The 26,038-nt window shown below is 41.3% G+C and overlaps 4 protein-coding genes across 4 annotated transcripts; 2 read left to right on the plus strand and 2 right to left on the minus strand.

Annotated features, from left to right (window-relative positions):
- Positions 1-936: 936 nt before the first annotated feature.
- On the plus strand, positions 937-5,664 carry LOC102720058 (putative transcription factor bHLH041). Its single transcript, XM_040525589.1, is given in 6 exon segments — positions 937-1,100; positions 1,162-1,263; positions 1,338-1,458; positions 1,541-2,314; positions 2,482-2,886; positions 5,248-5,664. Coding segments are annotated over 6 exon segments (1,668 nt in total). The 3' UTR covers positions 5,350-5,664.
- A 480-nt stretch (positions 5,665-6,144) lies between these two features.
- LOC102720338 (histone deacetylase 2) lies at positions 6,145-10,094 on the minus strand. The gene is made up of 13 exons (XM_015838293.2): positions 9,892-10,094; positions 9,686-9,741; positions 9,470-9,587; positions 9,298-9,360; positions 9,130-9,198; positions 8,878-9,044; positions 8,321-8,385; positions 8,203-8,249; positions 7,748-7,792; positions 7,597-7,647; positions 7,052-7,138; positions 6,516-6,603; positions 6,145-6,415 (listed from the first exon to the last, which is right to left on the minus strand). The coding sequence occupies exons 1-13, from the start codon at positions 9,997-9,999 to the stop codon at positions 6,321-6,323; spliced, it is 1,059 nt and encodes a 352-aa protein (XP_015693779.1). The 5' UTR covers positions 10,000-10,094; the 3' UTR covers positions 6,145-6,320.
- Positions 10,095-14,192: 4,098 nt separating this feature from the next.
- On the plus strand, positions 14,193-18,180 carry LOC102720612. The gene is made up of 8 exons (XM_040525107.1): positions 14,193-14,383; positions 14,480-14,650; positions 15,299-15,507; positions 16,016-16,159; positions 16,304-16,518; positions 16,602-16,860; positions 17,197-17,352; positions 17,684-18,180. The coding sequence occupies exons 1-7, from the start codon at positions 14,293-14,295 to the stop codon at positions 17,323-17,325; spliced, it is 1,218 nt and encodes a 405-aa protein (XP_040381041.1). The 5' UTR covers positions 14,193-14,292; the 3' UTR covers positions 17,326-17,352; positions 17,684-18,180.
- A 1,726-nt stretch (positions 18,181-19,906) lies between these two features.
- On the minus strand, positions 19,907-23,896 carry LOC102701362 (elongation factor 1-gamma 3). Its single transcript, XM_040524806.1, has 8 exons — positions 23,815-23,896; positions 23,650-23,702; positions 22,658-22,807; positions 22,528-22,588; positions 22,396-22,448; positions 22,219-22,320; positions 21,640-22,135; positions 19,907-20,468 (listed from the first exon to the last, which is right to left on the minus strand). Exons 2-8 carry the CDS (start codon positions 23,656-23,658, stop codon positions 20,089-20,091), a joined length of 1,251 nt encoding a protein of 416 aa, XP_040380740.1. The 5' UTR covers positions 23,659-23,702; positions 23,815-23,896; the 3' UTR covers positions 19,907-20,088.
- Positions 23,897-26,038: the final 2,142 nt, after the last annotated feature.

Below are 26,038 nucleotides of genomic sequence, written 5' to 3' on the forward strand. Positions count from 1 at the left end.
AGTAGAGAACTATTCATCAGAGATGCAATTGATGATGGAAAAATAGAGATGAAAAGATGATGAAACACAATATTTTAAATCCAATCGCAAATGTTCGCTTTGCTCCCATTACGACTGAGGAGGAATGTTAGAGATATAAATATATACGGTTGGAGATAACAGAGTCTAATAGAAACTATAGAGATAAAAGACAATATCCTACAGAGATATGATAAAATACTTATCTTGTACTTCAAGTTTCTATCTCCTATGTACGCTATAAATACACCTATCAGAGTCAGTGCAATATACAGTAGATCATAGGATTTCTCTCCTAATTCAATATTTTCATAATGTGTGTGGTGTATGCACACGTATACATTTCTCTAAAATAATTTTAGAAATGTGTGGTATTTTTTTACTAAAGTATACTCCCTTTGATTTTTAGTTGACCCCATGGACTTCTGTATTTACGTTTGACCCTTCGTCTTATTAAAAAAATTTCCAAATAAGCAAAATTATAAATCATACTTAAAGTTACTTTAGTAATAAATTAAATCATAATAAAACAATCAATAATTATATAAATCTTTTGAATAAGACAAATAATCAAACGTAGCAACGTCAATTCAAAAAACTAATAACATATTATCAAATTTGGATGCCCCCTGCATTATATTGCATGAAAAATATTCTCCATATTATAATTGGGATAATTATGATCGGCCGAATTGAAAGTTGAAACACTCCGAACCGTTGAACTGATCCGGGTGTGACCGTGACGACGACCCTTTCTCTGCAGCTTCGTCTCCAACTTTTCAAACGCTCGCCTTCCCACCAACCATGTCCTTTCCCTCCATTCCTCCTCCTCCTCCCATGGACGCGTACATAGGCGCGGCGCGGCGCGCGCGTGCGCGGCGTGTCGTGAGATGAGAGGCAGAGCCCGCGTGCGGTCATATGGACGCCATCTTCGCGCTCCCGCCGGGGGCCCGGGCGCGGGCCATGGGGCGCGCGGCGGCGCGCGTCCCGGGCAGCATCTACCTCTGCCTCTGGGCGCCGGCGGCGGTCGCCGGCCTCCAGCCCGAGTGAGCGAGCGCTGCCCTTCTCTGCTGTCCCTGTCGGTCGGTCGCTTCTGTTTCTTTCGGTGTTCTTACGTACGCCTGTGTGCGCGCGCGCGTGCAGCCATTTGTTCTGCTTGGACGCGTGGATCGGCGGCGGCGGCGGCGATCGCGCGCTGGAGATGTTCGAGGCGTACCGGGGCGCGATCTGCGCCACCGTGAGCGGGTAAGCTACGGCGACCGTGCATTGAAGCTCTCTTGCGGTTGTGGTCAGAGTTGAGAGAGCTGGCGTGCGTGCAGGTGCGTGCCGGGGTGGGCGTACAAGGAGGGCGCCGCGTGCATGGAGCTGCCGGAGCCCGACCTGACGGCGTCGGCGTTGCTGCAGGTGCAGCAGCAGTTCTACCGGGAAACGGGCACGGAGGTAAGAACGATGCATTGCATCAATGGCACAGCCGTGGATAGCTGGATCGATGAGCGAGGTGGTTAATTTCGTGTCATGGCAGATGGCGGTGTTCATGGGATGCGAGAGCGGGGAGATCGAGGTCGGCCTGTCGACCGCATCGGCGGCGTCCGCTGCGGCGGTGGCGAATGAGGTGCGGCAGTCGATCCTGGAGGAGCTCCTCCAGATGCCGCCGCCGTCCTCCTCGTCCTCCTCGCTGCTGTCGCTGTCCGTCGGGAGCCCGGAGTACTCCTCGTTCGTTCGCTCGATGTCGACGTCGGTCACCGCGGCCGCCGCAGCCGCCGCCGTGGAGCCGTCGACGCGAACGCGAGCACTACCACAGCAACCGTCGCCGCTTCCGTCTCCAATGCACGGCGACCTACTCGCGCCTGTCTACGGCGAGTTCCCCGTCTCCGAAGACGACGCGACGATGGCGCAGGCAATGCTCGCGGTCATCTCCACCTCGCCCGCCCCGCCGCCTCCTCCGTTGCATCCTCCCGTCCGGCGCAGCGTGCGTCCCGCATCGCCACCGCGCCGGGCAACGGCGTTCAAGGCTTACAACGCCGCGCTCTCGCCGCGGGCACGGCTGCGGCCGCCGGGCGCGCCGGGCCAGAGGATGATAAAGACGGGCATCTCGCTCCTGGCCAGCGTGTACACGGCAACGCGCAACCAGGAGCTCGCGGCGGCGCGCCAGCGAGACACGCGCGCCGCTTTAGCGCCGCCCCCTCCGCCGCCCAGCAGCAGCCAGCTGCACCACATGATCTCGGAGCGTCGCCGGCGAGAGCGGATCAACGACAGCTTCCAGACGCTCAGAGCATTGCTCCCACCCGGATCAAAGGTACAAGAAAACAAGATCAAGCATCGCTTACTCATCGTTACTCATCTCTCGTTTCACTATTTTCTCAATGCGATTTGCTCTCTAATATATTAACGCGCAAATCTTTTACGCGTTCGAGAAAAATCAATGCGATTTGCAACTTCGATGAACCAATTTATCATCTGTAGAGAGACAAGGCGGCGGTTCTCGCCAACACGACGGAGTACATGGACAAGCTGATATCGCAGGTGTCGGAGCTCGAGGAGAAGAACCGGCAGCTGGAGGCGCAGCTCGCCATGCATGCCATTGCCGGCGAGCCCCAGCAGACCGCAGCCTTCGGCGGTGGCAGCGGCGAGGAGTCGTCGGAGAGGGTACGCGTCGACGTGGCCATCGTCGGATCATCGGCGTCGGCGTCGCATCGGTCCCGGGAGGTGAGCATCAGGGTGGCGGTGCGCGCCGAGTGCGACGTGTCGAAGCTCGTCGTCGCCGTGCTCTCGCGGCTGAGAGGGATGGGCCGCTTCGGCGTGGTGTCCGTCGACGCGAGGCAAAGGGACAGCTCGCTTGCACAGGCCAGTCTCACACTGCGTGTCACGGTACGATCTCTACCATCACATCTCGTCTCCTTTTCGAACACATGAAATTTTATATTCCGTATAAATTTTGCATTTGAAATGGTTCACTTTTAATCTAAGTTGGACCATTCGTTTTATTCAAAAAGATTTACATAGTCATTGATTATTTTGTTATAATTTGATTTATCACCAGAGACACTCTAATCATGATTTATAATTTTATATATTTACGTAAAAAATTAAACAAGCTAAAAAGTCAAAACGTAGTTTAAAAAGTCGACGATGTTATATAAGAAAACCTACGGAGTTACAGGCAAACACAAAAATCATGTAAAACTCCTCCACTTTAAAGGAGGTCTTAGATCTTTTTAGATGCGCATAGACATCAGGTTGAACAGTTAGCAAGTACATAAAATTCTATATCTTTATTGACGAATACTATTATTTAAAAAATACATAATTAATATTTTTTGTTGTAATTTAATTTATCACTAAAGATATTTTAAGCGTAACCTATAATTTGACATATTTACATATAAATTTTAAATAAGACGAATAGTCAAATGTAGATCGAAAAGTCAATGATGTTAAATTAAAAAGTCAATGATGCTCGCTGCTTGGTGATTCACTTTCACGAGGTCTTGCGTACTATATCGTTCTTAACAGGAAGGGATGAGGAAGATCAATTTGCTTGACCTGGCTTAGAACGTCGCACAAAATCTTTGAAATGTCTGAGAAAAAGGAGCTAGCATGATCAGATGTATGTATAAAGAATCTGGACTATGGGTTTGCATCAATCAAAACGGTTGACCACATTGCCCCATAGGTCAAACTAGAATTTAATTTACCTAGCTATTTGAATTAGCCCTTAAGACACGACTCACTTCACCAATTAAGCTCTCTATTACCCTCGTTCCAACTCCAGCTTCATGCCAGAGGAGTAGTTTATTACGTTTATGAGTTGAAAGTTAATTTAGAACTAATTTAAGGTAGCTTTTTCCATGTATGTTCTTGGCCAACATGGAAATTTTTATGCACCATTTAAAGGATTATCAATGACGGTCTCCTCAAGTAAAATACTTTTCAAATTACACCTGCGATTCTTTTATACTACCTCCGAAAAAATATAGCTACCCTTTGAACTACAAAGGCAGCTATATTTTGGGGTGGACGGAGACATGTAGTAGTTAACTGTATAACCATCTTCCATATTTTTAATTTTTTTATCCATCTATCAAAACATGGTTGATGTGATCAATTCAAGGTAACATATATGTTACTCGTCACTTGTCTGCTATTGTTAAAACTGACTAGTAGGCCTTGTTCAGTTTGCAAATTTTTTTGCAAAATCATCACATCGGATATATGGACAGATATTTAAAGTATTAAATGTAGTCTAATTATAAAATAAATTACAAATTCTGCTAAGAAACTACAAGATGAATCTTTTGAGCCTAATTAATCTGTCATTAGCATATGTAGGTTACTATATCACTTATAGCTAATCATGTACTACATCGGTCCCATAATAATTTTATTTTTTTGTTTTTCCGTGTTTAACGTTTGACCATTCGTCTTATTTGAAAAATTTGTAAAAAAAACTTTAAAAAATTAGTCACGCATAAAGTACTAGTAAAAATAAAAATATTAATCGCAAAAAAATTTCAAATAAGACGAAGAGTCAAAACATCATTGTATTAAAAAACTGAAAAATGATCTTATTTCGGGACGGAGGTAATAGTAATTAGGCTCAAAAGATTCGTCTCACGATTTCCCCCATAATTGTGTAATTAGTTTTAATGTTCATGTATATTTAATGTTTTATTTAGGTATTTAAAAACTCGATATGATGTTTTTGGGGAAAACTTTTTAAAAACTAAGGCTACGTTTAGTTGGAAAAATTTTGGGAGAGAGGTCACATCAACGCGTAACAGTCACACATTTAAAGTATTAAACGTAGTCTAATTACAAAACAAATTTCCGATTTTGCCTGAAAACCGCAAGACGAATTTTTTGAGTCTAATTAATTCGTCATTAGCAAATGTTGGTTACTGTAGCATTATGGCTAATCATGTACTAATTAGGCTCAAAAGATCCATCTCATGATTTCCTCCATAACTGCGTAATTAGTTTTAATGTTCATATATATTTAATACTTTATTTAGGTGTCCAAAAAATTAACGTGATGTTTTTGAAAAAAAAATTTTGGAAACTAAACAGGACCTAAACGGGGCTAGTATAAGCAACAAATTCAGTCAGCGAGGAGAAGTTTCACCTAACTGTCCATACTGAAAAGTACACAAGGTAGACAGATGCATTGCATGGTCAGAGTACTTGCTCAGGAAGCTTGACAAGAGAGTACTTGTCAAACATTTGCTGTAGGCCGGCGACGTCTGCGACGAGACATCGCTGAAGGAAGCCGTGACGGAGGCCGTCGACGGCGCGGTGCCGGTGGCGCCGCCGCCGCCGGCGGCATCGCCGTAGGCGGCGGCGGGAGCAGGGCACGCCAGTTTTGACCGGATCAGGGAGGAGGAGGTGAGGCTAACTGGAGAGGGCAAGAGATGGCGATGTTTGGTGCCAATGGTAGTTTTCAGTTTTCACTTCAGTCATTTTTTTTAGTGTCTTGTTGCTTCTTTTAGGTGATTAATTAATTTAGTATTTCTTAGCACTTTGCTTTCGTAGTGTGAGCTGAGAGTTCGGAGTATTTGTTAGGAATTTAGGAGTACCTAGTTATATTCAGTCTGTGTAATGCAAAATTTTGTGACTCTCATGGCTTAATGATTAATTGTTGCTTACAGATGCTGCAATTTTTTTCTTTGTTTTGTTCCTTTTTCGCCACACCTAGTTAACTGAATATTTAAATTATCAACTGCATCAAAGTAGGTCTTCGTCAAGTTTCAGGTAACTCTTTTTATACATTCAGAAAAACATGACAGTCTGGTAATCTCGAGAGGGAACCCTTGATTCTTGAATGGGCATGCTAACACGTAGCTAGGTTATTTGTAAGTTCTGAAATAGACTGCCCATCCCAAGCAATTTCTAGTCAAGTCAACCTGGAATTTCAGCCAGAATCCAGCTGGAAAATATTACCACGTACTCCCTCCTCCCTCCGTTTTTCTCTCTGTTTTACAGTGTAAGTCTTTCTAGTATTGCCTAGATACATATGGATGCTAATGAATCTAAACACATATATAAATTATATACATTCATCCATGAATAAATTTAGAATGACAAAGCTAGAAAGATTTACAATATGCTAATATGAAACGGAGATAGTAGAAGCCAACAACAAAATTGAGAATGGGACATCAAGTCAGGATTTATGTACAAGGTGACCTGTGTCAGTTGATAACGATTTTGTGGCTTATATTAATGCCATTATCACATCAGTGTAAGACTCTCATAGACAGGATATATACATCTGGTGGATCTGTTGCTTCAGGTCAAGCAATCGTTTAGCCCAACTGGTTACCAAGCTCTATTAAGTTTTTATTCGAGAGATTGATTATCGAATCGGCGATCACTCGGGCACTTGACTTCATGTAGCCTCCTGAGAAGGGGGAGATGGAAAGTGTGCATGAATACCATGGCATTAGAGGTTTCCTATGATATGATTGGTAGAAAATACCATAAAATGAGTTAGTACTTACCTGATGTCAGCATGAGCAGTGGGATGTTTTGATCCTTTGCAAACCGAAACACCTTTTCATCTCTGATCACCACACCCTCGGGACTTATCTGGAAAGTGAGAGAAACCATGTTGAGTTCAGTCACAGGATAGATGAAAATTTGGTGCACAGTACGTAAAACTTTTGTGTTGAATAAAATTTCCTTATTTGTCTTGTTCACAAGACAGAGGTGGGTGATTGTTTGGCTTTTTCATGAAAAAAGTCAAATAGCATATATACAAACAAAAAATAATTTGTAAATAAAACTTTTATATACATATTCTTAGCGATGTAAAATTCAATGCTGAAAAATAAACTTTAGCAAAAATATCAAAATCAACTCTAAATTTAAGGTTGAAGATTTAAATTTGGCTTATAGGCATAAACAAAAGCGAAAATATGGGGGTGATAGGACCTAGGAATCACTGGAACAGAATCCAGCTTAAGTAGGGAACATATTATATTGCTTTATCAATCGATTTTATCTTTGTGAAATATGTATTGTTCCAAATAGTTACCTTCAATCTTCCCAAAGGATCACCATCCAGGATATCTGTCCCAGCATTATAAACAATCAACTGTGGCTGAAATCTACTTTTTGAGGCCTGCAAATATGCTCCAAGAGGAACATGCAAGTAACAAGTTTGGTAAAAAATTTTAATGGTTCAAAGTGCAGCCATTTTGCAGATATATGGAGGAACAGAAGTATGCTTCTGACATTCAAGCACATAAAGTTACCAATACGGAGACTATCAGTATTGTCAATAAAGCACTGGGCATGAAGTACTATTTTGCTTTTGACATCTCAACCTCCTTGAGCACAGAGACTAAAAATTTACTCAACACCATGGATGCAATTTAACTTGATATTGAAAGCCAAACTAGTAGAAAACAAGTTTTTTGTTCACTTTCAAAACTCTGGGCATATATCAGTCAAAATTGACACCTCGGAATGTTATATTTGACCTAAGAAATCCTCTTAAAAATGCACTAGGAAGTAGGTACAGGAAAACATCATGTAACTGCCGATTTTCCACACCACACCATTAGAAGTGTAAGATACCTTAAAGGCCTTATCAAGTTGATCCAAGTAGTCATCTGTTTTTGTCCCACTCTAGAATGCACAAAGCACAATCACGTCATAAGAAATCCAACTCAAATTTGGATTACGCAATAATCAATAAATAACAAACAGTGTCCATGACGCAACTTACAGCTAGCTCAACTTTTTGATCAATGTACCGCTTAGCAACATGGTCCTAAAATAAAGTTATGTCAGTTTACATAGGAAGTCAGAAAATAGACGGTACTAATTGGGAAAGGGAATAATAATATACAAGGACTGGACTTGGAAGTTGGTCAAAATCTACATGAAACATTGGAACATTTCTTTAGATTAAACACCATAACATTCAAATAAGACTATTGTATAAATTTTAGTAATTAACGGTTTGAGTTTCATTTTTCATATATGTTCAATAAAGGTCGTCTAAACCTAATGCATAGCAAAAGTTGTGCCCCAAAAGATGGGAGTATATATACATAGGTTGAAATTATTCTCAATAGAAGAGACAATCAAAATCTAGGGAAGTGGCCTCTACAGCCTACACCATGACCGACACAAAACTTGTATAACCACAAAGCCATATATTCCAGATATTATTCTTACAAAGGGATATATTCCAGCATTGTACATATCCAACGTATAAACTCTTCCTGCAAGAGAATTGGCATCATGATGACATATATATTGAACAGAAAATGTTCAGAGAAAATAAATGTCATACCATCATTAGCAAAATCCTTTTCATGGCCATTTCCTTGGTGGGCATCCAGATCTATGATCATTACTCTAAAAATATTTTGAACAATTAGGATGGTATGAAGATAAATTTAATAGTATAGAATGGGCATAAAAGTTTGCACCAGTGCACCACTACCAGTTAATGCAACATGCAACTAGAAAAGAACATTGCATGTTAAATGGTACTAGTATCATAAACCTTCCTAGTAAAGAAAAGTGTTGGTATGATAAAGGATGTTCGACAATGCAGATAGTATATAGAAGCCAACAACATAACATAGCCTGGTGTGGCACCTTATCTCTCAGGATGATGACTAAACTCATTTCCCAGCAATCAAGGCAACAGGTTGGGAGGATAATTTGTGCATATTTATTGGATCCAAAACCATGATTATAAGTTTTGTTACCTTCTTTAGAAGAAAAAAAATAGCTTACGGCCTTACAAAATATAGTGACATTTGGAAAAAAAAAATGCAGGACAAAAGGAGGAAGTTGCTACAAATGGTACAGTCGCTGTCCTGCCAATAATGAGTTCCTCACCTTGAAACATTTAGACGGACAAAAGCAAACTGAATGCAGAGAGAAATATCAGCATATGCACAAAACCCACCCCCCTCCTCTGCAGAACAATGGTGAAACCCCCCACCAACATTAATGGCCCATCCTCTCTCTAGTGCAAGCTTGGCCGATAGAATGGACCCACCAACCTAAGGAATGAAAAATTAGCCTTTCAAATACCAACAATACAGCTTCGAGCACCAAATCTCCAAATCAATAATCACAAGACATCACCTGTTTCCTGAAAGGGTACAGTAGCTTTTGCTGCACAAGCCAATTAGGAATAAGCGCTACAGGAGGAACCTAAGATGCAAGAAGCCCATTAGCTGGCTGCACAGCACAACACATAATTTCGGCTAAACATGCAAATTCCACTTCTGCTTGAGCAATCACAATCAGTACCTCTACAATGGAGGCAACCTTCAGGCTGCTCTTGAGGCTGTTCAGGTACGACTCTGAGTGCACCTGGTGGTTAAGCAGACAAACTAGTTCAGGACAATTCAGACCAAAGTAATTAGTTCTGAACCACACAAAAATAAGAGATCATTTACTTCGGCCGATTGCTCGTTCTTACCACCAGCAAATCGTCCTTGGATGCTTCCAATGGCTCCACCACTCGGTTCTTCTCCAGGTGCCCTTCCTTGGTGAGGAACCTGCATATGCGTCCCCATTTGGAGGAATCGAACGGGTGCCTGCACAACCACAAAGACGTCCCGCGCGCGCGCGCGCGCACGCGCAGTGAGGCAACAGAGACGACGCGCGCATATACGCGGGCAGGTAGGCAGCTCACAGCTTCTCGATTCCGAGGAAGGAGATGTCGTACGCCGGCGAGTAGACCACCGGAGCCTGCAGGGAACAGACGCAGCTGCGGTGACGACCAGCTGGAATTAACAGGTGAAGGAGAGTAGTGACAGGAGGAGCGCGGCGGCGTCTAGCTAGCTTTGGCGCCGTTTCTAGGGAAGAGGAGGAATCTCTCCGCCGCCGCCGGCGACCGACCTTGGAGCCCGGGACGTCGAAGTAGAGCTTGCTGGAGAGGATGCGGTCGCGGGCGCGGCGGGGCGGCTCTGCCGGGGTCGCCGCCGCGGACGACGCAGAAGAGGCCATCCGCCGCCGCCGCCGCCGGGAGGAGGAGAAGGGGGCTCGGGCGAGGTTGCGGAGGAGACGAATCGCCGCGCCGCGGAGGAGAGGAATAGCCGAATAGGCCGGCCACGTCGCCGGAGCTCGGAAGGATTCGTAGATGTGATATTTGTGATCCAGTACTTGGTAGTTTCCAGATTTGCATTATCACCCTCCAGGCGCTGTAGTACGGTGTGTTCTGCCGTTACCGTTACCGTGGAACGATGGTTTTCGTAAAATACCACGGGCTTCGTTAAAATACCATCCTTAAACAAACCACTGTTTGTCACATTGTTATTTTTATAATTTTGGACTAATGGAAAAATTGCTCTCTTTTAATATATTTTGTGTTGAAATTACTCCTGGGCTTTTTTTCCTCTCCCTATGCGCGATTTTTCTCCTCGCTCTCTTTTTATCATCCCTCCTGTCGATGGGGACTATTTGTTTTGAAATTTTTGAGCTTGTGAGACGCCAATGTTGAGCTATGCTTAGCCGGAATCGGAGGCCCCAACACCGAGAGGTGCCAAGGTATGGGTCATACTGACAGGTGGCGGCGCGACCGCCTGCAATGGAGCAAGCTCTACACCTTCTCCTGCATCCGCGCCTCGACCACCAAAGCTCTACACCTTCTCCTGCATCCGCGCCTCGACCACCAACAAGGCTGTGGTGCCCTCCACCATTGGTGGCAGCGCTGTGGACACCTAGAGTTCATGCGGTCATCCACTGCACGGCAGGGTTCGAGCGAGAGACGGTAGGGTTCGGGGGTAGTGGATGGGGGCAGTCGCAGTGGCTGCGAGTGCCGACAGCGCATGTGGCAGCGGGGTCGATAGTGGCGGGGAGCGACTAGGTAGGGGTGCAAGGAGCGCCAAGCTCGAGGGTGGCGAAGAAAGGCGTCGTCATTCCTGGGATAGGCACGGTGGGTGGGAGGAAGGGTAGAGTGATGCGCCAACCGACAGAACAGTGGTGGGCGGCACCGGCGGTGCCACTTGAACCCTTCTCTGTTTGCCTTCGTCTTCTATCTCATCGATTCCAATCTCCTTTCTCTCACCGTGCGATTCAACTTTGTTGACCCAGGGATAAAAACATCCGAGAAAATATGCAACTAAGGAAAAATAATTCTGAGATGCAAGAAACCTAAAAAATGCCATTGTATTGAACACCCATAGCTTGTGAATGGTATTTCAATGATGCCCGTTTTATTGATGGTATTCTACCGAAGCCATTTTTGTGCGATGGTAGATATGGAATTTTAGCTTTTTTCCCTCAAAGTCCCACGATATGCTATCGTAGGAGGCAAAAGAGTGGTACAAATCACTATTGTCACTGTCGAGGATAGATCTAATGTAGTACTAGTGGTGATGTTTGATATCACTGGTTTTTGGTATAGCCTACATAATATTTTCATCTTCTTACGTGTGACACTAGTAGTTGTTATTATCTTTGACAAAAAAAACTTAGCCATAACTATTACGTATGTTGTTCTATCCATAAATATTATCTAAGTGGTCAAGAGGGATTGAGATTCTCTAACCTTAGAATGTGTTTGGTTCCAGGGATGGGATGGGTTAGAACAGAGTCAACCCATCCCTGACCCTGTTTGGTTGATGGATGGGTGGGATGGGTTGGACCCAGGAGAGAAATATTCCTCCCAGATTCAGGTCCAACCCATCCCACTAAAATGGTGGGACGGATTCGTCCCAGGACGGCCATGACACAGAGGGGTGTCCATTTTATTTATTAAATTTATTTAAAATATATTACTTGTATAAATATACATTCAATTACTTTAGGTTATTCATATATTAATCCTACTATTTAATATTTTATTTTGGATATGAGAGGTAATCTTTATCCCATCTCATCCCTTCAACCAAACAAAAACAGATCCAACCCATTCCATCTCATCTTTTGCACCAAACAAAAAACAGGGTTCAACCCATCCATCTAACCAAACAGAAAAATGAAATCAACCCATCCTACAATTCAGGGATGGAGCCAATCCAACCCACCTCGTTCACGAACCAAACGCATCCTCTGACGTAGTAGCTGATATAGGGGTCTAACAACCATCGGATCCACATGTCAACCACATGGTTAGGGGGAGTTACGTCCGAGGAGCTCTCTCCTAATAGGAGAGAGGACAACAAACTTGTTATTCATAGCTAAAAAGTAATGTTGCTAGTTAGTTTTGTCTCTTCGTTTTCCACCATCCTAAAGCAGATTTCTCTTACCCACCCGATCCTCTAATTTCTCATTTGATTTGTATGCTATTTTTGTTCCCGACTTCGTTGTCAATGGGATCATTAGGTTTATTTTGTTAAATCACCCATGATCATTTATTATGTTTGTCTATCCGGGGCCTTAAGGTAGCTTTGCTAGAGGTGCATAGAAGGCCAGACTTTGGATGTTGAGGTTGCCGCCGATGAAAGCCTAGCCGCTTAGTGTTAAGCTTCTTCAAATTTTTCGTGATGACATGTTTATATAAGAAAGATAACAATGATGAACTAACTTCGGTATAAAATATAATTTTTAGGTTGTTTAACATAGACTACGGAGATATTAAAAGTTTTTTTTCAATCACTTCGGTAGTAAATTTTTAAATTTTGAATTCGTTAGATTTCCTTTCTAAGCATCTGATTGGCTCTAAATTATTTGAATGGTTATAATTATGAAAATAGTACATAAATGCTTACATTATGGTATAAAATTTGAATCCTTAACTACTTATATTTTGGAAGTGATGGAGCAGTGATTTTAGTTTAATTCTTTAATATCCAATTCCACTGAATAAAACGATTTCCAAAGAGAAAATTCCACATACTAGTAACTAAGGTAGTACATGTCGAGGTGAACATCAATATTATCTGATATTTTGATTAATAAACAAGTTTATCCGAAACTGGTTTTACTCTTTAGCTTTGTTACTTGATAATATTTTTTTGTACTTTCTCTATGTATTACTAGTTTGCTAGAACTTATGAATTACTCCCTCCATGTATCAATGTAGGACGTTGGTTAGTTTAATTTTGAACTAACCAACGTCATAAAAAAAATAGGAGGAAGTACGATCGATCAATGTTGGGAGGTGAATGTCATGCCATCTACCTGAAATCCTATATCTGCTCCTGACTAATAATAGTGTCACCATAACTAGTATTAGTAATAGAAGTACAGTACTAGTGTACTACTGCCTCTAATTTTTTTTATTTGATATCCTTAGATTTTGGATCTATATTTAATTATTTATCTTATTTAAATTATATATTATTACTTATGTTATTGTGATTTGTTTTATTAAAGTTACTTGCATATTTATAGAAAAATTTGAACAAAATAAATGATTAAACATAGATAAAAGTCGGTGATATTAAATAAAAGATAGAGCTAGTACTACTTCCCCATCAAACTAGCTATATAATCACACTTGATATTGTATCGGTTATGAGGTGTATAAATAGTTGGCTGAGAAATCTGCGAGCATAAACAACTGGAGTATAGTGCATGTTTTACTTGTTGTATATTTAAGTAATTTTATTGAGATGGCAAAGTCAAGTTACAATTGATACATGCGAAGTGCAGTTGATTTATGGTGACTAGTTGATAATTAGCTGCAAGAGAATGACGAACTTTTCTGTACTGTATTCATGTTAGCAACGTTGCATAGCATATCTGTAGCATTGTAATCGTCTTTTTATGCTTGTTAAGGACGGTGCTCTTATTTTAAAATGGAGGAAGGTAGTAACAGGCAAAGCTACTAGTTATTCATGAATTATATGTTTGTAACTATTTTAATATGTAAGCCGAATAGTATGTGTAACAAATGTCTTGCCTTGGGATGCTTAGAACCTTTTTTGGCCAAAAAAATTACATATACTTTCATATTTTTGCGTTAGTTACGGCCCTGATTGCTATAAGCTTATGAAAAGAAACCTCTGCTCTCATATTTTCGTTTCTGTTTATACTTATATTCAAAATTTGAACTTTTCACCATAAATTTAAAGTTGATTTTTAGGTTTTCTTATCGTAGTTTATTTTTTGATCCTGATTTTTAGAACACTAAGAAAACATATAAAAAATTTATTCATCGTTTACATGTTGGTTTTTTCAATTAAAAAAAAAGCAAACAACCATCTTTGAGGCATGTGTACCATTTGGGGTTTTGTGAAATTTGCGGTAAGAGGCCAATACTTGAAGGGCGCAAATGCATATTTCCACAGCGTTCAGCTGCTTGGCCACCGCCGGTGCGCCGCCGTCTCTCTCTCTCTCTCCTCCACCGCTTCCATGGCGACGAGATGGAGGCCACGAACCCGAGCCGTCCCCTTCCTCCCGCTGCTCCTGCTCCTCCTCCTCCTCGCGCCGCTCATCTACACCGGTACGGGTCCCGCCAACTCATACCCTTCCTCGCAGTTCTTGCTGCAGCTGACTGACGCCCCACCGGGCACCGGATCCAATCTGCTTCTTTGCCCAGTCTCCAGGATGCAGCTGAGCTGGGCGCCCGAGAGGGGCCTGTGCCTCCCGCCGCCCGCCGCGACGGAGGGCCGCCTCTGCCTGCCGCCGCCCACCGGGCCGAGGCGACCGGATCGCCTCGTGCTCGGCGCCGCCGCCGGCCAGGGCCGCCCCGACCGCCTCCAGTGCCAAGGTTTCTCCTCTCGCTTCCGTAATTCCATTCGATTTAGCAGATTCTGTGGCCTGTGGTCGCAATGCTGCTGGGTCCGGGCGTGGTGTTGGCAGGACCCCTGCTTGCAATTGGGGGATACATATGCTAGCTTCAAATGTTGTGATATTTTTCTTGTTCAAAGAACCAAGAATGGTTGTAATAGCCCTGGTCTCGTGCTTGATTGAATCAATCTTGTTTCTCTAGTATTATTTGTTGTCGATTTGTTTTGTGGGAAGGTAGGTATTATGGAGAATTGGGAATTTGCATAGGATGTATCACGTCTTATTGTTCTAACTCTGTGGACACTGTATGGTATTTAGTTTAATCGATTGCATTTACTTCAGTAAAGTGTGTAAGCTAATGTTAACAGTGATCTTATGGTACAAGTTTCTATGGTAATTTAGGTTTTGGTGCAAGAAACTCACACCTGTAAAATTTTCAGAGCAATCATTTTCTTCATGTGCAACGTATTGACGCAAAGTTTTAAGCATTTTAAATTACTGATCAACAAGGGTAATTCTAACTCTATTGTTCATTTTGAAACAGTTTCCAGGGTGTTATCAGGAACTAAATATATTACATATGTTGTAAACATGGCATTGATTAACTTCATTTCCCATTTTTCCTCAGGACTCAAAGCTGTCAATAAGATTGGATTATCAAGTGAAAGAAATTATTCTGGGGGCCATGTTACTTTTGTTACAGTATTCACGACATACAACCCTGACTCAGCTGAAACAGGAAAAGTGTCACCTGATGTTGTCACTGTTGGAAAGCACTCTTATAGCAAGGCGGGAAGGTCCATGGCTGTCCTTAACACTTTCATTAGTTTCATACAGGTACGTCTTCCTTCTACTCTTGTTTGTGGACAGCTGCTACCTGCTAGTTAACTGCCAATATGCTTGATTACAACTAATAGTATTCTTGCATGTTATGAACGATTGATAACCAAACGCAGCAAAATGATTCATAACCAAGTGCTCCTAGATTAGACAATTGAAACAGACTTAGCGATGTCTTATTTTGGCAAAGTTTTACAATATGGAAGTAAATATTAACATCAATATCATATCATTTTCTGGAAAATATTGGTATCACTATTATATGCCTATTGGAATTTGGTATCACTATTGGAAATTAAGTATGAGTTTGATCTCATTGTTACCTGTGCACGATGGCTATTAGCCATATACTAATATTTAAGTTAGAATATCATGAATATGTTTGCCAGTGATTCCCCTTCATTGGTGATCGTGATGCATAAGTATGTGTGCAAAATGATTTCCCTTCATTGGTGATAGTGATGCTGGTTATTTGATATGTTGTCTTATTTATAGAACCTTGCAGGTGTCAATGCCAACAAGCAATGTGATCATATTGACCGATCCAAATTCAAAGTTTTCGATTAATCATCGGAGTGCTGCGATATTGCCTATTGAAGGAAATTATTCTCGAGGAAATTTGATGCTTCAGAGGATCAGGTCCTACATAGTAAGTCTATATGTAAAGTTCTCTTCATGTGTTACCTCAAAACTAGTAAACTACTTATGTGATGTACATGCTGCTACTTTATCAGACCAATATTTATGTTTTTTCCCCTGAAGTGCTGAGTTTATGTGTATTGTCCACGTTCAGGCCTTTTTAGAGCAAAGACTTGAGGAGCTTGAGGCAGTGGACGATGTAAATCATTTTATTTTCACAGATTCTGATATAGCAGTGGTTACTGACCTTGGACATATATTCAAGAGATGTCCTCATTGTCACCTTGCTCTTACTTTTCGAAATAACAAAGGCCAGCCTTTGAATTCTGGATTTATAGCAGTAAGAGGAACCCGGGATGGCATTTTTAAGTAAGTTATGTCTATGAAGCAAATCTTAATATAGAAGATGGCAATGCTTACATAACTAACTTCTTCTCTTTTTTTCCCTTTAGGGCTATTGAATTCTTCAAAGAGGTCCTTGAGACATACCGCTTGAAGTATATGAAGGCTTCCCGCATGCTTGGTGATCAATTAGCACTGGCATGGGTTGTCAAGTCCCATCTACCATCTGCTTTTGGAAAGTTTTCTAAGCATGAGGCATTTACGGGTGAAGTAAATGGAGCATCTATTCACTTTTTGCCTTGTGCGGTTTATAATTGGACACCACCTGAAGGTGCTGGACAGTTCCACGGCATGCCCTTGGATCTAAAGGTATTTTCCTGGAAACAAGGGAATTCTGTTCCAAGTCCACTTTTTATTCGTAGATTTTTTTTTTGTTTGAATGCTAAAAGAAAACGGTTTCCTTAGCAGGTCATTTTGTGCATGTGATTTTAATACCTGTAAATATATTGAACTAAGCAGTTTTTTTTTTCAGTTTCATCTTATCCTCATGTTATCATGTGCTAGAGGCTCTGATATCTTGTTTCAATATTGCTGACTACCAGGGGCATGTTGATATAATTGAAACATGCTCATTGTATAGCATCCTTGTCTTGTATTTATTTTCGATGAACTGACACACAGAATAATACTGATATATCTTGTTAGGTTGTCCATTTCAAAGGTTCAAGGAAGCGTTTAATGCTTGAAGCATGGAATTTCTACAACTCAACCTCAGAGTTATCTGATATGTTGTGCCTAATCTTAAAAAGCGGTAGAACAAAATACGACTTCTAAACCTATACTGCTGTGAAGCTACACTAGGTACTCCGTCCCTCTCTCTTGCGCCCATATTTGGGTAACTTCATTGGTTTTACACATCTACATGTGCGCATCTGAATAATACTTGCAGAGATTTTGTGCCATAAAGTAATCATAGGATCTGATTTTTTTTTTGTTTCTATTGACACTGCATTTTGGTTTTCTTTTGTCTTTAAATGTTGTATACAGTGTGCACTAGGTTGAATTTCAATGTTTTATGTATAGTAGCATTTAATTTGACTGTTATGGTCTATTTAAGACAAAGTTCATTTTGCTGAATTGCTCATACTTGTGCATTTCTGTTTTGCTTGTAATGTTTGTGTTCTTGGGACAGTTGATTTTGCTCAAAGGGCTTTTGGATTGCTGCACAACTTTGGGGTTCTGCTTGCTGAGTGCCACACAAAATTAGTTTCACATGAGGTTTCAACTCTTCATTTCACAAGAATTCGGGACGGTGTACAAAATAGAGCACGATTCAAGAGGCGAAGAAGACCTGCTCAGCAATGCACAGACAGTATCATACATGCAACAGCATCATACACTGCATAATTGTGTTGAAACCCACCAACAATTGTTTGGTCTTTTGAGTGTCAGATTGGCCACCTCGTTGTAAAAAAAATATTGGTAAAGACTGGAATTTTATCCTTAGCACTAATGTAGTGATGTGTGAACGTGTGCTGAGGCGTGTTTTAAAAATACACAAAAAAAAAAGACTTTGGCCATATGTAGATCATATGAAGCTTATGGTATTAACTTTTTCATGTAAGTTTATCTCGGCAGCACATAACACACCACATGGTCAATAATTTCAGTTGATGAGCAATAGGTATACCTCGAAATCGTCTTCGTGTTACTTTATGATCCGATCAGATACATTCGTTTATACTCCTTTATAAAATGCAAGCATTTTTGAGTTGAGTATAGGTATTAAGAAAGTAGGTTAAAATAATTGGAGAAAAGTTGGTAGAAATGATTACAATAGTGTTAAGATTGGTTAAGAAGAGAATATAGATAGAGATTAAACGTAGGATGGTGTGAGGATATATATGAACAATAATGCTCTACTCTGGTGATTGGCCTCAAGGCTCTATACAGGATTTGAGCAAAGGTGGAGGGGTGTCTTCTGTAATCTTTGCATATATTTTACAGGGCATGATAGACTCAGCTCACCCTAGCTCAAGAACCGGGGATGCACGCTCAAAGTCATGCGCTGGCGAGGGCGTCTCCCTGTAATGGATCCCATCCATCTTGCCCTTCCCCTTCCCACATCACTGGTGGTCCACCGATGCTGGCCAATGCCGCTAGGGAGCTCGTCGGACCTGCACACCCCGTCACCAGAGTTGCCTCGATCTATGGTAGCCAACGGCACTAGGGAGAGTGGCGATGGTAGGGAAAGGAGAAGAGGGTTGGCAACGGTGATTTGTGCCGTGCCAACTCGCATGCTGTTAGGAGCTCGTTCCATGGCACCCCATGGAGAAAGAGAGAGGGAGTAGGGAGAGGCAGCGATGGATCTGGATAATCTTAGCGGCGGCAGGTCTAGACGAGCTCTACATTGGTTGGTGGAGAGTAGCATTGGCATCGATGGCGGAGACCATAGGGGTGGTGGCAGAAGCTGATGATGGTGGATGCTACCGGGGCAGGCGGTAGTCGGCAAGGATGGAGAGGGGAGGAAGAAAGTGGACTGATACTTAAATTGAGGTTGTTTAGCTATGTTGAATAAAGGGGGTGGTTCAGCCTACCGCTCATTAAAAAAAAAAGAACATGCATTCTTATTCATGACATAAATAATATTAATATTTTGGGATGACATATTTTACGATGACGTTAAAGAACGTGCATTTTTATTCATGACAAATAATATTAATATTTTGGGATGACATTTTACGATGACGTAAAAAAACGTGCATTTTTATTTATGACATAAATAATATTAATATTTTGGGATGACATATTTTGCGATGAGTTTCCTTGCTATGACGTCTCATGTATGTACACTATTTTGGTGAAGTACTTGTAACCTTATACATCTGTATTTTTTGAACAATTTTTAGCCTTACACGCCAGGATCAATGGAACCTACAATGCCTAACGTTCAGCTTGACACCACATCATGGAATATAGATACAGTTGTCAGATGACATCTAATTCTTGTGTTAGAGCATGTACAATCGCAGGCTATAAACATATTTTAATAAGATAGAAGAGCAATGGGTTATTTATTTGTAACCAGTTATTAGATGACATCTAATTCTTGTGTTAGAGCATGTACAATAGTAGGCTATAAACATATTTTAATGAGATAGAAGAGCAGTGGGTTATTTATTTATAACCAACTACAATACGAACTCCAAAACACAATGTGTGTATGATAGGTGAAACATAGTAGTATATGTTTTATATATAACTATTGCATAAATTAGCTATTAGATTAGTTATAGATAAATTGGACTATAGATGAATTAGAAGTAGCAGTTGGCTAACTTATTGAACTTGCTCTTATAGAAACTCCCATCGGTATCCCACAGTAGTAAATAAACTAAATAACAAAACAAGCAGCTATCCAAAATCTGACACATTGCACAAAATTAACCAGTTCACAGGGTATACCAGGTCAAATTGACAGCAAGTAATAAAAAAAAAGCAAACTCCACCCGGAAAAACAACTGTTCCGACTCTGAATTCAAGGCCTAAAATAGTACTTTTGCCACTGCTGATTTGCTTGCAAACGCGTTGCGCTGCTCACTTGAAGCATTTTGCATCCAGCAAGTCCTCGCCCTCGAATGGCTCCTGGTCCTCAATCATGGCATTGACACGCTCCTTCTGGGCCTCATCGGAGAGGTCGACCTTGGTCCAGTCATAGAGCTCCATGTCGTAGACCTCATCCATGACGAACTTGGGGATGTCCTGACCACGGAAGAGCCAGAGTCCCTTCACCTTGAAGGGCGGGGTGGAGCCAATAACCAGCATCTTGCCAAAAGCATACTTGCGGCACAGATCCATCCGCTGCAGGAACCCGCCAACCTTGTTCATTGTCACGAATGATACGGTGTTCTCATCATTGTACTTGTAGTCACAGAACCACAGAGAGTAACCCTCTGGGTCGTACATGTCCCAGAAACCTGAAAATAGGCGTAGTAATGAGTCTTTGTTCATTTCAAAACAGCAAATAAATTAATTTCATGTCTAAATATATTGCTAAAATTCTAGGTGCAGTAACAAAATAGTAAGCTAGCATGGCAATTTGACATCATTCTCCGATATCAATACAAAAGGTTAAAAGCCATTTTTTTACTGTCCTTTGGTTAGATAAATGCCATATAACAGGTAAAGTAGAAACAATTTTGGCACATTTTCTGGGGACAAGCAAGTCTCAACACAAGAGGTGCGAAAGTAAGGCAAGCATGACTGCATGCCCAAGAGGAGTTGCCACAAGTGAAAGTAAATCGAAATGCAGGTCCAGGTTATATTAAGTTTGTAATAAATCAATTGGTTGGCAAAAAAAAAGGAAAGAAATTCAGCGGCCAGTAGTTTACTCAGTTATTATTCACTTTTTATGAGTAATAGTAGTGTACTTTAATACTGTTGATTTATAAACAAAAAGTAATTTACCCTAATGTTTAAGCAGTGATTGGTCTAGGTCATCCTGATTTAGCCAACCCAGCAATCAGTCAGGACTGAATAGCCTCATATGCCCATCAGCTCATGCAATGACAGATTGGAAAAATCCATAATTGACACTTAGACAGCACTAACCAATTGACCTTTTTATTTCTCATCAAACGAATGGCATCTTCTTCTGGAAATCCTAGCTATTCTTAGCATGATATTGGGGAATCTCCTTGCTATTAATCAAACAAGCATGAAACGTATGCTTGCATATTCATCCATAGGGCAAATCGGATATGTAATTATTGGAATAATTGTTGGAGACTCCTTAGGTCCTATTCGATTTGGAAGAATTTTAACACATTAGAATAGAAAAGGTGGAGGAATAGGAATGCATGTCCACATCAATCCATTGTATTTTTTTTCCAAGAGGTTTGAGTGGATGCAAATTTTCCTATGTTTTCTCTCTACAAATCAAAGGAAAGGAAAATTTCCTTTTGTTTTCCTAAACCTCGTTCCTACAAACCGAATGAATTCTATAGGAATTAATCCTTAGGAATCAAATCCTTTGTTTTTCCTTCAAACAGAATAGGCCCTAACAAATAACAAACACCACACACAATTTGCTAGGTTGTCACTGAATATATCAAATAGAGCAATCCTGAAACAAAACAGAAATAATACCTTTAATAGCAATTTCACGGAAGTTGGTCTTTGTGTTCGAGTATAGCCTCTTCCACTCATCAAGAATCATCTTGCTTGGTGGCAGTAGATCAAGAGGATTCTTTGGCTTTGGCTTTGGTGCCTCCTCTTCCTCAGGTGCCTCAACTTTTGGTTTTGGGGCTTCTTTCGGAGCCTCCTTCTTGACCTCCTTTGCTTTCTGTTCCTTAGGGGGTGCAGCCTTTTTCTGAACAGGAGGCACAGACTCTGTTTGTTTGAAATCACCAATCACCTTCTTGAAGTTGGGCTGGTTTACCATGGTCCAGAAGTACCTCTCAACATGAGGGAACTCAGAGGTGAACTTCTTGATCAAGATACGCGCAAACCCATAATAGAGGTTGCATGTCATCACAATATCAGCTAGAGTAACTGAATGCCCAACAAGGTATGTGTTTGATGCAAGGTGTGTGTTAAGAGCACCCAACGACCTCTTTAATGAAGTTATAGCAAATTCCTCAAGCTGCACAAGTAATACGTAGATTATCATATATTGCCAGCCCTCAATAGATGGAAGCAATACACTGCAGCAATTCTTCAACTTACCGCAGGAACATGAGGGGCAAAACCTAGCCTTGGGTACAACCACCTTCCAATATTGGCATCAACCTCTGTTGCAGAGAAGTCCATCCATTGTTCAATGTGGGCCTGTAAGTACCATCAATTGATCAGCCCTACAACTCACTATGCTAAGATAAAGCAACTATTTGATAGATCACTCACATATTCAATAAGAGAAGAACCACAGAGAGTGTTGTTGTCCTTCAAACGAGCAACTTAAGTAGCACATGATTAATTTGGTTAGTATGAAACTGGAAAAGAAAGATTTGGAATTAAAAAGAAAAAGATGTATACCATAGCGTGCAATAGCATTGCTCTCAAAGACAGCGCCATCAGGAGTCTCAAGAACAGGAATCTGCAAAGAATGATTAGCTTTTTATTCACTTTACTGAACTTATCCACCAACAAAATTGCTTTCACATACCTTCCCAAGGGGGTTCATCTTAAGAAACTCAGGGGTCTTGTTTGAGACACCCATCTCAAAATTTTTGGTCAGCTCAACCTTGACCCCATTGTACTCCGCAGCAATAAGTGCCTTAAAGGCATTTTTGTTGCCACTTCCAGAATGCAACACCTATAGAACAAAAAACAACATTAGATATAATCATATAAAGCGATGAAGAAGCCAACTTATCTATTTATGCCTGTAGAGTAACTAATATACATGCAGCAAACAGAGTTCTGCCAACCTAAGTGATCAAACGAGAGTCAGCATTTCTCAAGATCAAGCATTTGAAGCGCACAAGATTTATTTGTAGTAGTAACTCGCATAATCAAGCATTTGATGTGCAAAAGAATATTATTTGTAGATACTACTCCCTCCGTTTCATATTATAAGTCTTGTGACTGTCCTAAGTCAAATATCTTCAGGTTTGGTTAAGTTTATATAGAAATATAACAACAATTTTAACACAAAATAAATATACTATAAAAATATATTCGATGGTGTATTAAACAAATCTAGTTTGGTGTTGTACATGTTAGGTTAGTAGTTTTTTCTATAAACTTGGTAAAACTTGATAATGTTTTCTTTAGGAGAAACCCGAAGCGACTTATAACACAAAACAGAGGGAGAAACTAAAATCCATAATTCCAAAGAGCTTAGTGTTAGTCAACAAACCTTATTGACAGACAATCTAAACCGGCATGACCTAACACCCCTATCAATTCGACAAACCCTCCGCAAAAACCCTACACCCGCGGACTGCAAAGTGCATCCACGCCAGCGACGCTGGACAGCCACGAGCCAACAACCCGCATTGCGCATCACATCAAGCTACCAACGCAGCCACTAGCACTCATACTCCTAGGTCCAGGAAAAGCTAAACACCCAATCGCATCAAACATCTGCCTAGAGCCAATCCGAGCCACGCCACACAATAACTCTAACCACGAATCGGATATAGAGAAACTCACAAGCGCCATCCCGACTGGAGCGCCGCCCGCCTCGCCCGATCCAAATCTCAGATCTGTGGAAAAAAAAAAAGAAGAGAAACAGTGAGAACAAGCACGGGCGGCAGGAGAAGCTGGAGCAGAGCGAACCTCCACGAGAGGAGAGGCTCGGCGCGAGTTCGTTCTTACAGAGAGGCGACCCGAGACGAGATCGGCGGCGACGGCGACGGCGACGGCGGCGGCGGAACACGCAGCGGAGTACAGGTCGGAGAGGGGGTTTGCAGGGGGGGGGGGGGCGGGATCTGCGGATTTTATGGCGGCGCGAGGAGGGAGGAGAAGGGGCGCACGGGGTCTCTTGCTATCTAGGGTTGCGGCGGCGAGCGTCCGGATGACGGGATGAGGAGATTGGACGGCCCAGATTGCTCGGAGGTATGGGTTTCTTGGTCCGGGATCCTTTCGTACTCCTGGAATTCAGAGTAAGTCCCTTGCAGCTACGTAATCAATCTATGACAGGATAAGATAACCTATCTGACGCAGGAGACGTAGCAATAGATTAGTACATAATTAATTAATTATTAAAAAATATAAAATAGACTAATATGATTTTTTAAAATAATTTTTCTATAAAAAATTTTTGCAAAAAATACACTGTTTAACAGTGAAGCGTGCATGCGGAAAACGAGAGGGATAAGAAAACTTATCCAGCTCCCGAACGCGGCCTATCTCTGCCACCGGGTTTGTTCCGATTTAGGAGTAACTAGTTGCAATTAACATTACTTGTTCTTTTGTAACACTAGAAAAAATATCCGCCCGTTGTATATAGCGTAATGCATGGGTCAAGCTAATTTTAATTATGTAAATTAAAAATACTTTTAAAAATAAGTTTTGAAAATAAATTATGCGTTGAGTCCGGAATAGTAAAGTATGGTCAACTTAAAATTGATTTGAGAAGTATCAAAAAGATTATTTTTGAGAATAGTAATTTGTGATCAATATTATAAATAAAATAAATAAGATAGATTATCTTTCGACAACGAAGTATGATAGAGGTGTAATAAATCATGTTATGACTTTTGTTAGTGAACAGTGGTGAATAATGGTGTTGGATGTGGTGTCGGGGTGGGATTAAAATCTGAATAGGGCATGAAATTCACGTCCTATCTAAGAAAATCTGCTTATTTTCTTTTATAAAAGAGTTGAAATGGAATCCTAATGTTAGTGCGATTCTATTCCTATTGTTAATTGTATTTCTGCTTGGATTAAAAAATAAAGGTAAATTGTGTTCTTACTTTACTGATCGTATATTTGTATTCGATGTAAACGACAACAAATGAATAAATCAAAATTGCACCGGTCAGTAAAAGACAAAAAATAAATTAACACATGGTTGTAGATTTATATTGCATATAAAAAACAAAAAAAATCAAAAATGTATTGATAGTTAAAAGAAAAAAATATAACTTTGCTAAGATTCTAACATAGTACCTCTAGGTCTATGACTAATGTCGTATCCTTTGGACCTCGTTGGGCTAGGAATCATCACCGCTCTGTCGGCGTCGCCACGTGCCAGGCAATCTATTCCGCCACGCCGTCGCTTGCCTGCCTCGCGTGTTGTCTGTTGCTTGGCTCGCCCACTGCCTTCTGCTACGCAAGGGCCTTCGCCTCTTCCCGCACATTTGGCTTACTCACAGCGAAGCAATGGTCCCTACCAATTGTCGATGCTTGGCACTATGCGTGTGTGGCTGTGACGCCCTCCTTCATAGCCATAAAGGCTGCAACGGGGCAGTGACTGCAGTGGATTTCTCAGACACAAGTGGACCTTGGTATGCTACCATCATCCTGGTTGTCTTTAGGCTCTCATTTGTTTAATTTGGGATTAGTTGCCGGATGTGGACGACGACTCGCGTACAATCCCGGCCTCCTGGCACGGACGAACGTGAACGAAGACGGACCAAATAGTGGCAACTGCCTCCACGACTCACCTCGTCGCTGCACTGTCCCAACTGATGTCGTTGGTTGTATGCCTCAATCCGTTATGTCAAGATCCAATTGTCATAACCGTAGCACCTCAGTGATGTTGGGACTGTCGCGAGAGACTAGATCCCCTTTTTTGTGTTACTTGAGAATCGTCTGATTATGGCAATGCCTTTCAAGGATGGTAAAGAGGAAATCCACCTTGGTTTCCTCTAGAGTTTGTTATGGACGGATAGAAAACTAATGCTTTGCCATACTATATATTTCAAATGCTACGGTTGTGTTCGTTCCTTCGACTTAATAAGCCAAATTTTCTCGTTTTCACGCGCACTTCTCAAACTGCTAAACGATGTATTTTTCATAACGAAACTTTTCTATAAAAAAGTTGCTTTAAAAATCATATTAATCTATTTTATAGTTTTTTATAACTAATAAATAA

Source organism: Oryza brachyantha, chromosome 6, assembly GCF_000231095.2.
Source record: "Oryza brachyantha chromosome 6, ObraRS2, whole genome shotgun sequence".
Classification (NCBI taxonomy): domain Eukaryota; kingdom Viridiplantae; phylum Streptophyta; class Magnoliopsida; order Poales; family Poaceae; genus Oryza; species Oryza brachyantha.

Coding starts and splice junctions, on each gene's coding strand:
- LOC102701362 (XM_040524806.1), bottom strand. Junction 22,449..22,527: donor CAATGCTATTGCACGCTATG/GTATACATCTTT, acceptor GTGCTACTTAAG/TTGCTCGTTTGAAGGACAAC. Junction 22,136..22,218: donor TTGCCCCTCATGTTCCTGCG/GTAAGTTGAAGA, acceptor TTACTTGTGCAG/CTTGAGGAATTTGCTATAAC.
- LOC102720338 (XM_015838293.2), bottom strand. CDS start 9,999: ATGGCCTCTTCTGCGTCGTCCGCGGCGGCGACCCCGGCAGAGCCGCCC. Junction 9,742..9,891: donor TCGACGTCCCGGGCTCCAAG/GTCGGTCGCCGG, acceptor TGTTCCCTGCAG/GCTCCGGTGGTCTACTCGCC. Junction 6,604..7,051: donor ATCCTTTGGGAAGATTGAAG/GTAACTATTTGG, acceptor CTCACTTTCCAG/ATAAGTCCCGAGGGTGTGGT.
- LOC102720612 (XM_040525107.1), top strand. CDS start 14,293: ATGGCGACGAGATGGAGGCCACGAACCCGAGCCGTCCCCTTCCTCCCG. Junction 14,651..15,298: donor CGACCGCCTCCAGTGCCAAG/GTTTCTCCTCTC, acceptor ATTTTTCCTCAG/GACTCAAAGCTGTCAATAAG. Junction 16,861..17,196: donor GCATGCCCTTGGATCTAAAG/GTATTTTCCTGG, acceptor ATATCTTGTTAG/GTTGTCCATTTCAAAGGTTC.